The following is a 16,858-nucleotide window of genomic DNA, read 5'->3' on the forward strand; positions in this document are numbered from 1 at the left end:
AAAGCATCTCTCTTTACTACCTTTGTTGTTGGTTGTTGTTACTCGTATGCGTCAAGATCTCACGTGTCTCATTCCATACTAATTCTATTCTCACAAATTCTCATTATAGACGGACACTATCCGTCTATACGTATAGACGGATACCATTTCCCCTCACAAAATACCCATTTGCCATAAAGTGGGAAGCACATGGGAGGTGCCCTACCTTGTCCCCCCTACCCATTTTATTAGAGGTCTTTACCCGTTTGTTCGCCCCACCCGTCTATACCAAGACCTATTGTTCTATTCTTCTTTGTTATGTGTTGAATTTTAATTTTACTTGTTAGAATTGGTCTATGTAGGTTTGGGTTTGGAGGCGTCTTCGGTGAACAGGTTTAAGCGAGTGAGGGAATATGTGGAACAGTGGAAGAGGTTATGAGGGAAATTAGGGAAAGGAATGTGCGAAATTTATGACAGGTTGTTGGGCGATATGAAAAAGAAACAAGGCAATTTTTGAGGGTTAGGAATATAAGTCAAACATTGTGGTTAGGGGAACGAGGGAGCTGCGGTGGGAGATGAGAGGGACGAGGGGGTAGAAGTTAGAGGAGAGGACATTATGAGAGTTGACAATGATATGGATAAAACCGGTGAGAGAGGTGAACAAGATCAATGTCGATGTGGGAATTGGTGAGGTTGTTGGATTGGGGTAGGGGCAATGTGTGTAGGAATGAAGGGGAGTGTCGAGTGCGCTAAGGTGAGACAAGCGAAGGGAGTGATGGACACAACTATATATCGCGGAAGCATTGACAATTTTTTACGAGCTACAAGAAGCGTGGGAAGGCGGGATAAAAAGGTTTTCATAGAGGTGATCAAATGCAGGCTTGAGCTGGACAAGGGTTGGGCTCACGTTATACGTTTGGCCCATGGACAAGAGGGTGTGAGATAAGTTAGTGGGTTAGGCCTTTGTAATATTTTTTTTTTGCAGGCGGAATGGAATGAGTTCAATGGACTGATTGACATATGAACTCCTCTAGTGATACTAGAAAGCGATTGTGCTACTATGATCGATGATGCGAAGTAACACAAGCTTGGCCGCGGTGACATGACACTGACATCATTCTAGTTTACGACAATATTGTGGGTTATGTAAATGGTTTGAGTTAATTTCCTTTTCTTTTGTGCGTAGGAATTATAATAAAGTGGCTCATGAGTTCGCCCATACTAGTCCCTGGTTTAGTTGGTATTTGGTAAGTGTAAATGGTGTGAGTCACCACCACAAAACAATATTTTGCTAGCTAAGGCGTATTTGGTTATATAAAATAACCCTCTATGAAAATAAATAAATACATAAATAAGTGTATGAAAGACTTTGGGAAAAAAAAAACTTACTAATTCATCGATCTCAATCCCCTCCCCCTTCTCCCTGGAGGTAGCCAACCGGTCGGGCTAGCCTGAGTCCCAGCCTGCCCATAACAAGTAGGAGGGTTAGGTTTCTTATCTATGGCCCAAGCTTGACCCAGATTAATTTTTTTTATTTGTTTTTTATTCTTTAATGGGCCCGGGACTCCAGGTGGGCTGGGCTTGAATACTTTAGCACGGGCCCAACCATAGTTGAAGGGGGTCATGCGGCCAGGTGAAAATTGGGCCAATGTAACGTGATGGTCGATTTGGCCTACATGGGCGAGCTCTACTTCTCCCTCTTTCTCGTCCCCTATCCCCCTCGCTTCAATTTCCCTTATTTTGTATCTAAAAAGGTGAAAAAAGCCTAAATCTTAAGGGAGTGTAAAATTTATTAAGGCAATTCAAATTTTCCAGTGTCAATTCTGAAAAGTTCATTGTTCAAATGTACAAGTTTCTTAAACCGAAACCTCATTTCTCATCTTATAAAAATCGAATACATACATAAACAGTAAAAGAAAAAGAAACTAGGTCGATCCAAACATTTGATCAATTAGAATGACCAAAGCCATGGCCAAGGAACAATCAATATCCCCAGGACGTACAATAACAAGCTTAAACACATCTCCACCTAAAGCCACACCATTTGGTCCCTCTTTTCTCTTGATCTCAGCCACACATTGTCTCTTGTTATTATACATCATTACATTTCGTTGAGCATATGATCCTTCGATATGGTACGCTATCGAGTCGGCGCGGTTGTTCTTCGTCTTTGGAGCTTTGCTTGAAGCTGGTACTAATTGCACTTGAGCCAAGCTCATGGTTTTGGCATTAACCAAAAAATTACCTTGCTTTTGCGCCAAGTATTTTGGATTAATGGTTGTTTCGCCTTCGTAAATTAGCCAGTTATCTCCCCAACTTAACCTCTGAAAAAACAACATGGCAATTGTATTAGCCTTCATTTCAGTTTCGATTTTATATAATTAAGCTAGTTTAGAAGATAAAGTCGTGACGTTATATTCTTGTACTTGTCATTCATAACACGGGTTCAAAGTATCAGAACATCAAAAATCGTCCTCGTGACTTTTCTAATACCATAAAAAATCTAATTAACTTTCATAATAAGAAAATTCTTACAAGGTTAAGATTATTTTTATCCCAATAAATTTTATGACTACCTATCTGAAATCTCTTTAAGATCCGCCACTACTCGGAAATATAATAAGGTTGTCTACAAAAAATGAATACGGAGTACTAAAAAATATACGTACCTTACGACGAATAGTTAGAAGAGCCTTGCCATGACCATCCATAAGAACGATCTCTCCTCTATTTGCAGCAACATAACAATCGACTCGAAACACAATATTTCCATTTCCATCAAATACTGTAAAACCCTTACAATTAAGTAGCAACGATTTCCTCCACACCGTTAACGCAACACCACCACCCTTGCCGGTAGAACTTGTACATTCGATAGGTACTCGTGGGGCGGCCGAGGCATTTAAATCTGAAACGATACTTGTTTTGAAACTCGCATTTGGATGTACCTTGTTAGTCATTCTGGTTGGATATTTACAAAACTAAGGTAATTAACTTCTCTATGCTACCGTAAATGACAGAGTCAGAAAATACAATTTTAAAACCTGTTCCTGTGGTGATCGAAGAATTTTTTTGATGTTTTACAATGAAAATTTATCGAAATTTCAAGTTTGTGACCGAGATCACGACCTTTATTTGCCCTTCTCCGTTTGATAAACAAAAAAAAAGGTTGGCAAATGAGGTGATTTCTGAACCAAAATGTGGTAGCTATATGTACGCAATTTAATTAGCAAGGTGTGCAAAAATGCGCGTGTATTGACTGTTATGTTTTTGTGTCTAGAAAGCAATGTGTGTAGTTGACATATATATGGAGTACTACTTTATTCATGTGCTAGGAATTGGGTGGAATTTATGGTCCCATGAAAGAGAGGTAGATAGTACAATATGATGGAAATGTGAAGTAATATGGAAGACAAATTCTCGTTTGAGATGGATATTGGCTTAAACTTAAGACAGATTAAGTATGTCAATGTGAGACAAAATTAAAATATATTGACAAAATAAAGATTTATCTTAATTCTTATATACCATGGTTATATAAAATGATATTTAACCTATTTTATTATTAAAATTGATACCTCTATTTTAAAGACTAGCTGAATGCCTAATACATTAAATAGGTAAGAATATTAGCTATGTTTATAGAACTCAAAAGAGTTGATAAAGTCTAAGAAAGTATACTTTTTAGAATTCTATTTGTAGTTGTTCACTACTTAATTACTTATCACTTGTCATTTTTTTTACATTAACAAGGTAACTAGTATAGTTCTCGTGTTAAAGTATGATATTTTTAGATTTATTTTATAAAAAGACATTTTCAATTAAATTATTTGTATAAATGAACTGTACTTTTAATTTAATGTTATTTAAGGTTATCTTAGTTATTTGTTTAACCTTTTACTTACAGAATATTTATAATGTAATCGATCATTAGTTTGTATATTTAGTCGATTTTCATTTGATATAATAATTATATATAATTTATTTGTAGAAAAATAAATATAAATAAATATTTTTTTTTTGAAGGGAAATATAAATAAATATTGGAATGGAGTAATTTTTTTATAGAAAGTCAAAAAAAAAAAGAGAGAATATGCTAGTTGGACGGTGGAGTGCCCTCATCCAATAGCCATTGTCTTTGAGCATTAGTCCTTACGGAGTATATTAATTATTAATTAAGATTAAGGGTTGATTTTTTACAACTAAAGAAAGGACAATTTATAGTTTTACATAATTTAGCGAAAATTATAGGAGCATACAAGGCGAATTTAACAAAAATAACCCAACCTTTGGTACGTCTTCTAAAAATAACCCGACCTTTTAACTTAAACAATAATAATCCAACCTTTGTATTTTTGTCACATAAATATCCCGAAATCTCAACTAAACAAATTTCTACCAAATATTGATAAATAATATTTGTAAAATAGTTTCATAAATCTTTAAAGTATATTTTGTGATATCATATATAAAAAAAACTCATAACCAAAAAACTGGAAAAATTATAATTTCCTTAGTTTGTCAATGGAAAATTAATTATAAAACAAATATATAATGTTTTGAAAAGAAATAAGATAGATTTTAAATTAGTGGAAATAGTTATGAGAGAAATACTTTTGATTTTTTAAACCGAGGATTTGAGGAAACAAACAACTTTTTAAACATATCATTTATGCCTTTTGGGATTTTGAACCGTAGTATAAAAAAATTGCAATTTTTTTTCCATGCTTTAAATTGTTCTTAAATATTTTTTTCGTAATTTTATATAATTACTTATGCAAATATATGGTCAATAAGTTAATGGATTGATTAATATATGATTAAATTATTATTTTTTGAAATATAAGTAAAATGTTGGGACATTTCTGTAATACAAAAGCAAACGTTGGATTATTCTTGTTAAAATCAAAAGGTTGGGTTATTTTCGGAATACTTAACAAACGTTGGGTTATTTTTGTTAAATTTGCCATACAATTTTGTTTTAATATGTTTCACTTCCCACAGATAAACAAAAACAAAAATTAACTTGTTTAATTAACCATTTAATTATTTGTAATGTTCTAAATTAACCTTATTGAACCGCGACAATCTTGGAGAAATACAAATTTGTAACACGTAAGTTTGAGTAATCAAATACTCCAATGATATCGCTAAATGAAATTAAAATCTTAGATATCGCCAATTTTTACTACGGATATAACTTATTTTGTTTCCTATTTGCAACGAAATATATTTGTTAGTTTTTGATAGGGATGGCAATGGTTCGGGTTGGATCGGGTTTTGCAAGATCCAAACCCGATCCACTTACTTATTAGATCACAGATCCATATCCATACCCGATCCATATCCAAAATTTTAAAATTCATACCCGATCCATTATACTTTTTTCAAATCCATACCCGCTCCAAATCCATACCCAATCCACTACATAATCCAAAACCCGATATGAAACTTGATTTGACTACATAAAAATTTAATCTTATATAAGAAAATTTAAATTTCAAGGTTAATAAAGCCTAAATTTTCAATAATATCCACCTGGATCGGGTTCGAGTATGAATGGATCGGGTTTGAATTTGGTTCGGGTTTTCCAATAGTGGATATGGGTTTTTAAATAGTGGATTGGGAATGGGTTTTTAAAAAGTGGGTTTGGATCGAATTTTTTCCTACGGTTCGATTCGGGTTCGGTTCGGTTTAGGTCATAATTGTCATCCCTAGTTTTTGATAACAATAGTTTCAAAATTCGAATAAAAGGTACTAATCGATTTTCCCAAAAATAATAATTTAATGTTTTAAAAAAGGTAAACATTCAACCACTATATCAACAATGAATCGATGTATACTCATATATAGTTGTATACTAGTGAATATCAATTGGTCTCCCTTGTGACGGGTTACCATTTGTGACGGATATTTTGTGAGATAAAATGGTAACAAAATGGGTTAGTGGAGAAAGGGGACCACATGAATAGTGTTGCAGAGAGAGAAAAAGTGGGTACATTGTGAGGTAAAATGGTATCCGTCTTCAGCTTGTGACGGATATGTCATGTCTTCAATGAGAATTTGTGAGTGAATATATGCTAGTGCTTTTGCTTTGCATCTTCTTAAACATTGCTAGCTAAGCTACGTCCATGGTGGAGTATATAAAAAATCCAATTAGTCCTAGGCAAATTCTAATTCTCATTTCAACGAATTCTTAAATAACCACGAAGGGGTGTCTTAAAACAAATAGAGATCCGGTATATCGAGAAAAAATGAGGCCTTAAATATGAATGCACAAGGGTACTATACTTCGATTTTTGTATTGAATTTAATCAATAAGACTTATAAATTCGGTGTTCAAAATCGTAGGCCTGGTTTCTCCGCCCGTGAATGCACGGGATGTTAGACGCTCCTTCACGAATAAAATGTGAATATTTTCTGATGAAAAGTTATCATCAACTCATTATTAGAAACAATTTCAATTATAATAATTTATCATTAATTAATCATTTTTTATCATAAAATAGTGATATTTTTATCGTCTTAAGTTAAAATCGTCTCAAAAAGGGGGGAGGGGGCTCGCTCCCGCTGGATAATTAAAAATTTGGAAGTTTTGATTAAAATTTTCAAAAAAAAATCGAGGTTTTCTTGCGGCATTACTTGTTCGTCCTCGCTGAAAATTTCTGCCACCCTAACCGTAAATTCTGGCTACGCAACTAGTTCAAGACACATTGTTAATCCTAAGACAATGACATAATACGTCATCTAGATGGCTAGATAGACAATAGTCACAATATAGTATAGATTCCCAAAGTTTGGTAGGTGGATTTATGATATTATAAAATGAAAAATGTTGTGGCTCTAATTTAATTAGCGGTTCAAGTGGGGCTAACCACATAGTGGAAGGATGATTAGTGGACTAACCTCTCGAATGAGATATTTCTGTGGTCTAATTTTAATGATTACTATTATATCTTATCTCATTGGTCAGGCCGGTTAATGTTTAGTTGTATCTTAGCCAAACTTTTTAGTGCTTGTTTGGTTACCCTCTCAATTTATGGGAATTCTAAACTCCCATGAATTGAGTTTTTGGTAACTTGTTTGGTTACCCCTCATATTGAAAAATGGGGGAATTTACAATTCCAAGGGAGTTTTCAACTCCTACATGATGTAGGAGTTTGATTACCAACCGTCCAACCCCTCCCTAGGTAATTGGAAACTCCCCCATCTTATTTCTTTTAAAGTTACCCATTTACTCCTACAAATTAAGTGTTAGTAATATTGCGGAAGGGTATATTGGTAATTAGAAATTAAAATCACGTGAATTGACACGGTTCAACCAAACACTACACGGGAGATTAATTCATGGGAAAAACAAACTCCCCCAAGGCAACCAAACATGTTTATAGCATTTCATGGGAATTGAATATTGGAGTTGGATTCCAGTGAATTGCAAATTAACACGGGAGTTCTATTCCCGTATGAACCAAACGAGGCCTTACATTTTCTTAGAGGTATGTCAACTACTTGATTTACTAATTGCTTCTTTGACCACTTCCAGCATAATCATACATAAAAAAAACAATGATAGCTCAAGAAAATAAAATATTATTGCAAGTCTAGTATTTTGTGAGATTAATATAAGGATTGGATTGAAGTAGAGGTGGCCATTAGACCGGGTAAGTATGGGTAAGGGTGTAGGTAGAGGTGGACATTGGGTTTAAAATTTGGGCCGGGTGCGGTGCGGGCCAAGGGCGGGCTGGGTCAGTAGAGCAGCCTGCACCACTAGATAAAGGAGGACCGGCCATCTTAGGCCGGCCGGGTCGGTTTTGGTCCTGCCCGGCACGCACTATAGGGACGGGTCGGGGGCATTTACAAAAAAAAAAATTTTTTTTTTTTTTTTTTTTTTTTAAAAAAACGGGCCGAAAACCGGTCAATTTGAAAAAAACTCAACATCGCACGGCCCGTAGGGTCGACCGGCCGGGCGGGCCGGGCACGATCTTTGGCCGGCTGGCTAAAAGTCCGCCCGTGTGATGACGATCTTTGGCCGTCTTGGCCGGCCGGCCGGCCCGCTATGTTGTCCACCTCTAGGTGTAGGGCCGTATTAAAGGGCGATTTAAATTGGGTTACTCGGCCTTGGATCGATTACTAGGGAGGAAGCAGGCTGAGCAGGACTCACTTAAATGTGACCTTAGCCTGACTTATGACTACAAATATTGATTTTTTTTTTTAAAAAAATTATAATCTTGATCGGGTTGCCCTGGAAGATTTTGGCCTAAGTTTGACCTCGTGTATACTGTATGCATGGGTTGGGTTGTGCGGGACACGTGGGGTATTCCGGTTCACTGGGTCATACTGGCCCGCACTTTTGCCCGCCTCTAAATTGAGGTAAGATGTGGGTTAGTTCATTTCATTAACTAAAAGTTGTATCTTATATATGTATGACTCCAATGATATGCTACATTACTTTGTAGTTTAAGTGCTACGACCCCGTTCTTTTGAACTTAAAGTCACTTAATTTAAGTTCAGTTCAGATCCTATAAGTTCAGTTCAGTTCCAATAAGTTCAGTTCAGTTCAGATCCTATAAGTTCAGTTCAGTTCAGATCCTATAAGTTTAGTTCAGATCATATAAGTTCAGATCCTATAAATTTACTTCATAAAAGTTACATACGGAGTATTATTTTTAAAACCGATGCAAAAAACATTTGATATTAATTATTCGATACATATATACATTATTATTTTTAAAACAAAATTATCACTCCTCTCATTTTTTTTTATCGTAATGAATCGTAGTGTAATATATGAACAAACCAATATATATAAAGCGGAAAAATGTTATTATCTTACCTTGTGCTTTAAACTATATTTTCTTATCAATGTTCTCTCTTGGCTGCCGACTAATTTCATGTAAAATTTTTATTTGATTTCAATAAAAAATTGCGTTTTTATAACAACAACAACAACAACAACAACAACAACAACAACAATAATAATAATAATAACTAAGTTAAATTAAATTAAGTTAATTTAAATTCGGATCCTATAAATTCGATTCGATTCGATTCTATAAGTTCGATTCGAGATCCTATAAGTTCGATTCGATTCGATTCAATAAGTTCGATTCGAGATCCAATAAGTTCGATTCGATTCGAGATCCTATAAGTTCGATTCGAGATCCTATAAGTTCGATTCGATCGATTCGATCCTATAAGTTCGATTCGATTCGATCGATCCGTTTCAGTCCAAAAGAACAGGGCCTATGTCAAATTTTAAGTTTAATAACTTCATATCTATTCTATGGTGGATAACATGCATACTGTAGCTTGTAATTACCTCTTTCATCTAATAAAAAGCAAACAACCCAATTTTAAGCTATTTAATTTTTCATCTCTAATATATAGTAAGTGTAATACCCGGTATTTTAATATGATATTATATTAGGCCGAGTTACCAGCTGGGTCGTGTAGTGTATTTGTGACTCGGGTAATTATGGGACTCGGGTTTTAATTAATCTAACTAAGGCTAGGCCCATATCGTCTTAATAGCACCTATCCTATATGTATAACTCATCTAACCAAACCCTAATCTCCCTATCACCATATTCACTTTAACCATGAGAAAAGAGAGAAAAGAGAGAAGAGGGAGCCGTGTGTGAAGGGAGCCGCGTGAGGCATTGCGAGGCGATTTCTCAACCTATTCTCATCCTATTTCGTAAGTAGACTATCCTATTACCTCTTTATTCAATTATTAGCATAATTATAGTAGTAGTGGAATAATTTTTGTAACCCTAGAAATTGGTTTGGGGGTTTTGATTATAAATTGTGTGAGATAAATGAATAAAATAGTTACAGCAATTTACAGATTCGTTGGTCTGTGTTGTTTGAGTGTTTTACCTGTCTTAAAGTCGTGGGATGCAAAAAGTTAAAGAAGAGACTCATGTTTATTCCAAGCCTAGTTTATGCCTGTGAAAATTGGTAGCATTTCACCGTGTAGGTTTTCCTGAAGAAATTATTTGTGAACGTCTATCTAAAAAGTCCGCGAATCAGTAGAGGCTGAAAGATTACTTCTAAAACATAATTTAGATTTTGAATTGGTGCTGGGTCTTTTTCATATATTTAATTTAAAGAGTTTAGATGAGTTAGGCGTTGGTTTTACTTAAAAATCATTTGTCAAACTCGTTTTATGAATCAATACTTTTTATGCGATGGTTTCTGTCAGTTTTTGGAAATCAGTCTGAAAACCCTTGATAAGTTTGGAATTTGAGAAAAACACGTTAGATATAATTTGTAGCTAAGACTCATGGGGTTCCAATTCAATTGTCCTTGCATCAATTCGAATTTTCTGGAATTAGTTATTGATTTTATACCGAGTCTGCCATGTGCAGGAAAATCAGGGAAAGTCGTGTTTGTGTTCCTTAAGTTGATATTCCTATTAAATTACGATGAGTCTAGGTTATGTGAATGATTAATTGACTGAGTAGGTGGTAATTATACATAATTATGTTATGTAGGTGATGGATATGTGAAGGATCATAATTGATTGCTTGTGCGTGCTTGGATTGCGAAAAGGTAGGGAAATACACTTGGCTTATTATCGTTGTTGTTGAATTGTGTTGACTTGTTTGTGTTTCATATGACCAAACTGTGAACGTTGACTTGATTCGTGGTTGTTGATTCATGTTATGATTCATATCCTCGAATGTGCTTGACTCGAATTGATCGTATTGAGTATATTATCACAACATTCGAACCTAAGGCATGATTCTATGATTTACCAGTTCAATGATATACATATTGTGTTGCATTAATTTCTTGAGCATTCATATGCATTGGAGATGGAGGATGTTGTGGTGATGTGGTGTGGTGATGATGATGTTGTGATAAGGCCCAAAGGCGGGTTCTGCAGACTTGCCCTGGTGTCCTCAACAAGGAAATTGGTGGCAGATCGGCTACGGTCGATATATAGTCTACCGGGGATCGGTATGGCTGGGTTGTACGGGTTATGAGATATGAGTTGAGATGGAGGTGGAGGTGACGGAGGAGCATGCATATCATATTTTGTTGTTTCATTGTATTCCCTACTCAACCTCGTGGTTGACCCTGTGTATTCGTGAACACCTTTGACGATCCAAATATTGGGGAGCAGACTTGACAGGTTTATGAGATAGGATGAGAGCTTGATGGGCATGAGACACTGGATCAGAAGACTTAGTAGCTAGATCATCATTTAGAAGACTTTCACTTTTATTTATGTTAGTTCTTTGTAATTTGATGTAAATGAGGTTTTGTAAAAAGTTAAGTTAAAGAAATTATGTAATTTGCCTTGGAGTTTAATTTGTTATTCACTACCTCGGGAAACCGAGATGGTAACAGTCCGGTTTATTAGGGAATGTCTTGCTAGAGGCTCCTTTATAAATCGGGGTGTTACAGTAAGTGCAGTGTAAACCCAATGGACAGACAACAATGCAGCTGGATCTTGCAGGATACCTTAAAAATACCAAATGACTTTGAAAAATTCTGAAACTTTGTAGTAATTTAATTTGGATGTTAAAGTGAGACTGAGCCAAATTTCACGAATTTTGAAGATCTCTAAGTATTTTAATGCTAACTGAAACAGCCTGAAATCCTGAGATTACAGACAGACTGACTCAACTGATTATGTGACTTGTTTGAGTGACTCAGGGATATAGCTATGACCCTAAATTCCCACAGATAATTCACAGGAAATTTAAGATTATAACTTAACAAATTTCAGACTTAAATCTACAGATTAACATAGGATTAAAGTTGAATTTTGCTCAACACAATTAAACTGAACCACAGATAAACACAGGTTCAACTTAATGATGTCAAACTGACTTTGATGAATTAACCACAGACTTCACAGGTTAATTATCAGGCCAGGTTTCCAAACTACAGTTTAACACAAGTTTGAAAGAAATGAGAGAAGTCTCAAGGCTATTTTTCATTCAAAAACAATCTGCCTGAGACATATGAGACACAGGTCCTTATATAGGCCTTGTCTTTACATTACAATTCAAAACCCTAGCATCCAATGGTCCAGAATTAATCTAAGATGAATACAAATAACATAAATTATTTTACAAGCTGGTAAATAAAGTGAACAAGTGAAAACAAAAGCAATTGGGTAAAACAGACTAAAATAAAGCATGGTTGCAGGCTGTCACTGTCAGTTGTCCTCTTGTGCACAGTTTGCTGTTTATTTGGTGGCTAACTGAAGTCAAGGCTTCTTGTTGTTGTCTAGGGCAAGCTTTATAGAAAAGTTGCAGCAACTCTTCTCAAGGAGCCTCACAAATGCCTCACCAAATAAGGAAATGTTGCTTTATGCTTTATCTCCAACATGTGACTGTCTTGATTTCTTGTTGCTGAAATTTCTGCTGAATTACATTGCCTTTTAGGATGACTGGTAGGATGCTTAAGGACCTTGCTTGGACTTTCAGTTGAGGCCTGCTCCAGCTGGCCATATAGGCAGCTGATAACTGGACCTGGTGAATCTCTTGACTGGTTGAGTTGGGGGTGGTTTAATGGGTGTTGCTGGGACTTGGACTGTGGCCTGGTCAGGATTGGGAGCCCCTGATTCAGCTCCTGCTGCAGCCTCCCCTTCTTGAAAAGGGCTTGACCTCAAGCCTAGTCCCTCTTCAACATCAGACTCACCATAGTAAGGACTCGGGTCTCCTATATTGAATGTGCCATGTACCCCATACTCACCAGGAAGATCTATCTTGTAAGCATTTAGACCAATTTTCTCAATGAGCTCAAAGGGACCCTCTGCCCTAGGCATCAGCTTGTTCTTTCTCTTAGCAGGGAACCTCTCCTTCCTTAAATGGATCCATACAAGATCACCTGGCATGAATTCTTTCTTCTGCTTAGGACTCTTGGCCTGCTTCTTATACCTGTCATTGGCTTTCTCAATTTGTTTCTTGACAGTTTCATGGAGCTTCAGCATCTGTTCCACCCTCTTCTTAGCATCATAGTTCATTTCTTCCTTAGGTACACTTGAAATATCTAAGGGCATCAGAAGATTGACCCCATAAATGTAATACCCGCCCTTTTAGAGACCATTGACCAGCGTTGACTGACCTTGGGAGCGGTAATAGCCCTTAGAAGTGCGTGCCAAAGTTACCTTGGGTTGTGAGTTATGTGTGGTACTCGATTGAGTAGAGGCTACTCGATCGAGTAGCTTGGATACTCAATCCAGTAGGGGACACTCAATCGAGTATGTTGGCCACTCGATCGAGTAACGGGTTTTCAGCGAGGGTTTATAATCGCGTTTTGTTAAAACCGCAAACCATTTCCGCCTCATTTCTTCAGATCCTTAGGTCGCCTCCTTCCCTTCCCTTCACCATATAACCTCCATGGAAGCATTTGAAGGTTCTTGTGCCTTAGGAGAGCATAGCTTGAGTTGGGTAGCGGTCTTTTGCCAGGTTCCTTCTTGTAGGTATGTCGTCATCATCATCCGTATCCTTGTCTTTGCAGTTAGGGTTTGCTTGGTAGTGATAGATGATTGTGTTGTGGATATAGGTGTTGCTTGATTGCTGGGTATTTCGTATGATTGGCATGGAGTGGTTGCAGTTGCTTAAAGGTAGGTTCACCTACTCAGTTTCTGTGGATAGTCTAGTGTGTCGGTTGTCTCGTTATTGTTGTTGTATTGTGGTTGTGTTTGTGTGGCAGCGTATATGCGGTGGTCGGTTGGTACATACAGTTTGTTGGTTGTGGTTGTATTGTAGCTGTCTGTGATTGTTTGTCTCTGGTTCTCGAGGTGCGTCCTCGGCTGAGTGGAGTCACTTGCGGGAGTGGCTTCACGCCCTAGTTTTGCCCTCCGTGGAACCCGCCACGGGAGGGTATGTGCACATTAATTGTAACACCCCGTAAATTTGAAGACCTTTATTATATTTTAAAAGTAATATTTTAATCTATTTTAATTTTATATTAATTTATTTGAAATAAAATTTATTTGATAAAATATAATCTTATTTTATTTTGAAGAAATGTAATTATTTTCGATGCTTATGTGATTAATAACATGTTAACTTTAATTTTCACATGAATTGTTGTTGTTAAAGTTTGTTAAATATGTTGTTTTTCACATGTTTAAGTATTGAAACGAAATGGGTATTGTTGATTGTTGCTTGAGACGATATTAAATTGAGCTTGAAACGGATTTTGGTAGGAAAAAGGGAAAAGGGGCGGAAAAACCGCCAAAACAGCCCGTGATGGCTCACGGCAGGCCCGACAGGCCCGGTGGGTCCGGCCCGTACTTTGACCCGTCACTTTGGGTCGGGTCTTGGGTCTATTGTTTGATGTTTTGGGTCTTTTGTTTGCGTATTTATGTATTTTGGTATTTTTATCATGCGGGTAATCATTATTATGCGAGAATTTAATTGAATTGGACACTTTGTAAGTTGGAATATATTTCCTTATGTTGATAGTTTTTCACATGATAGAAATTGGAAATGGCATGAGAATGATATTGTGAGGAATTTTGTGATTTGGGCCAAAGTAGGCCAAGACTCGAGTGGGCAGTTGACCGAACGAGTTTGGTCAAACTAGGTTTAAACCGGTCAGCCTCGATTTGACCGATGACCCGTCGCGGGACTCGGGTCGAGGGTTTGTCTTTGAGGTGAGATTGGTTGTTATTGGATGTTTTATGTTGATGCCTTGATAATTGTGATTATCATTTCACATGTTGGTTGTTGGATGCTTTGGATGCCTTATGCTTGAGTCTTGTTGCCTCTTTGCCATTTTAGCTTGTTCTCATGGATTATGGTACTGTTGGTTAGCTGAAATTTGGATTATTATCGATATTGGAGATATTGTTGGATTGTCAGCTGAATATGCTCTTGCGTAGCCTTTCATATGCTAGTGTGTGTATGATCATTTGTGTGTGCAAGTTTGGACTCTTTGCCCCTCTTATGGTTAATTGGGTGTCCTACTTGTCTTGTGTGGCGTGGGCTAAAGTATTCAAGCTGGGACTAGGTCTTAGGTGAGTATTTCGGCCTTCGTCATAGATAGGCCATTATAGTCTTTGACGAGTGTATGTTTGCGGCTTAATAGCCTTTGTGTCTTAGCTTGGTGGGTTTATATTCAAGTTAGGGCATGACCTCCTGACGTACTCTTAGAAGTATGTGGTCAGCTTAAGTACTAGCCAACCCTTTGGTGGACTCCTTAGGGTTACTCATGTGTTGATATCATGGGTCTTGGATGCGGTAGTTTTCCGCATGTCGCTAGGTCTGCGCAGGTTTAGGACTAGGGTGTTTACGTTAACTCGTGGTATAGACTCGAGTTACAGAGTGACTATTAACCGTCCTAAGAACTTATGCCTGTCTCTAGATATATTGTCCTTTCTTGTTTGATGATTCTATGAATCATAAAAGGTGAGATGCAAGCCAGCTATGGTTGATAGAGTTTGGATTCCTGGATGTTATGTGATTCACATGATAGTGTAGTATGAGTCGGTCTAGTATTCACATGCTAGGACTATGTGTTGATATATTGTTGTTCACATGATAAGCACGATTGTCTAGCATCTATATGCTAAGGCTATGTGTTATTCATATTCATATTCTTATGTTTACATGTTATATTAATTATGACATTTCGTGGCTGGGAGAACTCGGAGTTACTCCCCACTGACTGTGGCTTTCGTATTTGTATAAAATGTGATTGACAGGTAGGTGATGCATATATGGGGTACATGGACGACCTAGCGAGCAAAGTAACCTTGGGACCTAGATTGGCTTTATTTTATTGTGACCCTTAAACACTTTTTATGTCATATACTTTTTAGGGACATATGTCTCCCTTTTTCATATTTGGGTTGTATAACTTTGTTTCGCGATTTTAGCGATGTTTTATTTATGAGATTTATTTTAGACCTTGCATGTTTGACACCTTCCCATTTGGATACTTTTATAACAGTTCAGTTTTAAAATTACAGTTTTTTACCCAAACGAACCTATTACAAACATATCCATGCAGTTTTATTCTAGAATTACGTGTTTATTTTTCCGCAATGAATGAGGGTGTCACAGTTGGTATCAGAGCATATTTGCTCCCGACGCACGTTTGTGCACCCCAATATAAATAACTTGACCTTAAAATAATAAACTTGAGAGATGGGTAGGATGGGTAGACTTAGGACTTTATGTTGTAGTCTCTTTGTGATTGTTATTTATTAGGTGCTAATCAATGTTCTCTTTTACAAGATGGCTCCTACAAGAAACGTTGATAATGAAATCTTGCAAGCTCTTACTCAGATTCTTCAAAATCGGCAAAACCAACCAGCTCCTCCTCCCCCTCCTCAGTTCCCAGAAGGTGATAGACCCGGTTCTTACACTTGGGTGGCAAGTCAATTGACTCGAAACAAGACTCAAACTTATGGTGGTGAAGTAGACCCGGTGGCACTCACCGAATGGTTTCGTGAATTGGAGAAAAGCTTTGCCTTGTAAGATGTTCGTGAAGAAGACAAAGTGAAATTGGCTTCTCATTTCCTTGTGAAAGAAGCTGATAGATGGTGGTCCATGACTGGTCCTACTTCCACTCTTGAGCCTGGCTTTGGTTGGGATCGCTTTAAGGATCTATTTGAGGCTAGGTTCTATCCAAAAGAGCTGAAACAATAAAGGCTTAAAGAGTTTATGAATTTGAAGCAAGGAAGTCTTTCTGTTCAAGCCTTTACCGATAAATTCAATGAACTTTCTCACTTTGCTTCTAGACTTGTCAAAAATGAAGATGAAAAAGCTTTCTTTTACCTTGACATGCTTACTCCAAAGCTTAAGAGCATGATTCGTAGAGATTCTACATCCTTTGTCTCAATCTATGATGATGCACTATGGGCCGAGAGCTCTATTCGGGCTATTGATGAAGAGGCTCGTGC

General features: G+C 36.9%; 1 protein-coding gene across 1 annotated transcript; it reads right to left on the reverse strand.

The window, feature by feature from the left end:
- Window positions 1-1,786: 1,786 nt before the first annotated feature.
- Window positions 1,787-3,270, reverse strand: LOC141600633 (protein LURP-one-related 8). The gene is made up of 2 exons (XM_074420880.1): window positions 2,649-3,270; window positions 1,787-2,303 (listed from the first exon to the last, which is right to left on the reverse strand). The coding sequence occupies exons 1-2, from the start codon at window positions 2,937-2,939 to the stop codon at window positions 1,905-1,907; spliced, it is 690 nt and encodes a 229-aa protein (XP_074276981.1). The 5' UTR covers window positions 2,940-3,270; the 3' UTR covers window positions 1,787-1,904.
- Between the last annotated feature and the right edge of the window lie 13,588 nt (window positions 3,271-16,858).

The sequence above is a fragment of the Silene latifolia genome, chromosome 1 (assembly GCF_048544455.1).
Source record: "Silene latifolia isolate original U9 population chromosome 1, ASM4854445v1, whole genome shotgun sequence".
NCBI classification, from domain to species: domain Eukaryota; kingdom Viridiplantae; phylum Streptophyta; class Magnoliopsida; order Caryophyllales; family Caryophyllaceae; genus Silene; species Silene latifolia.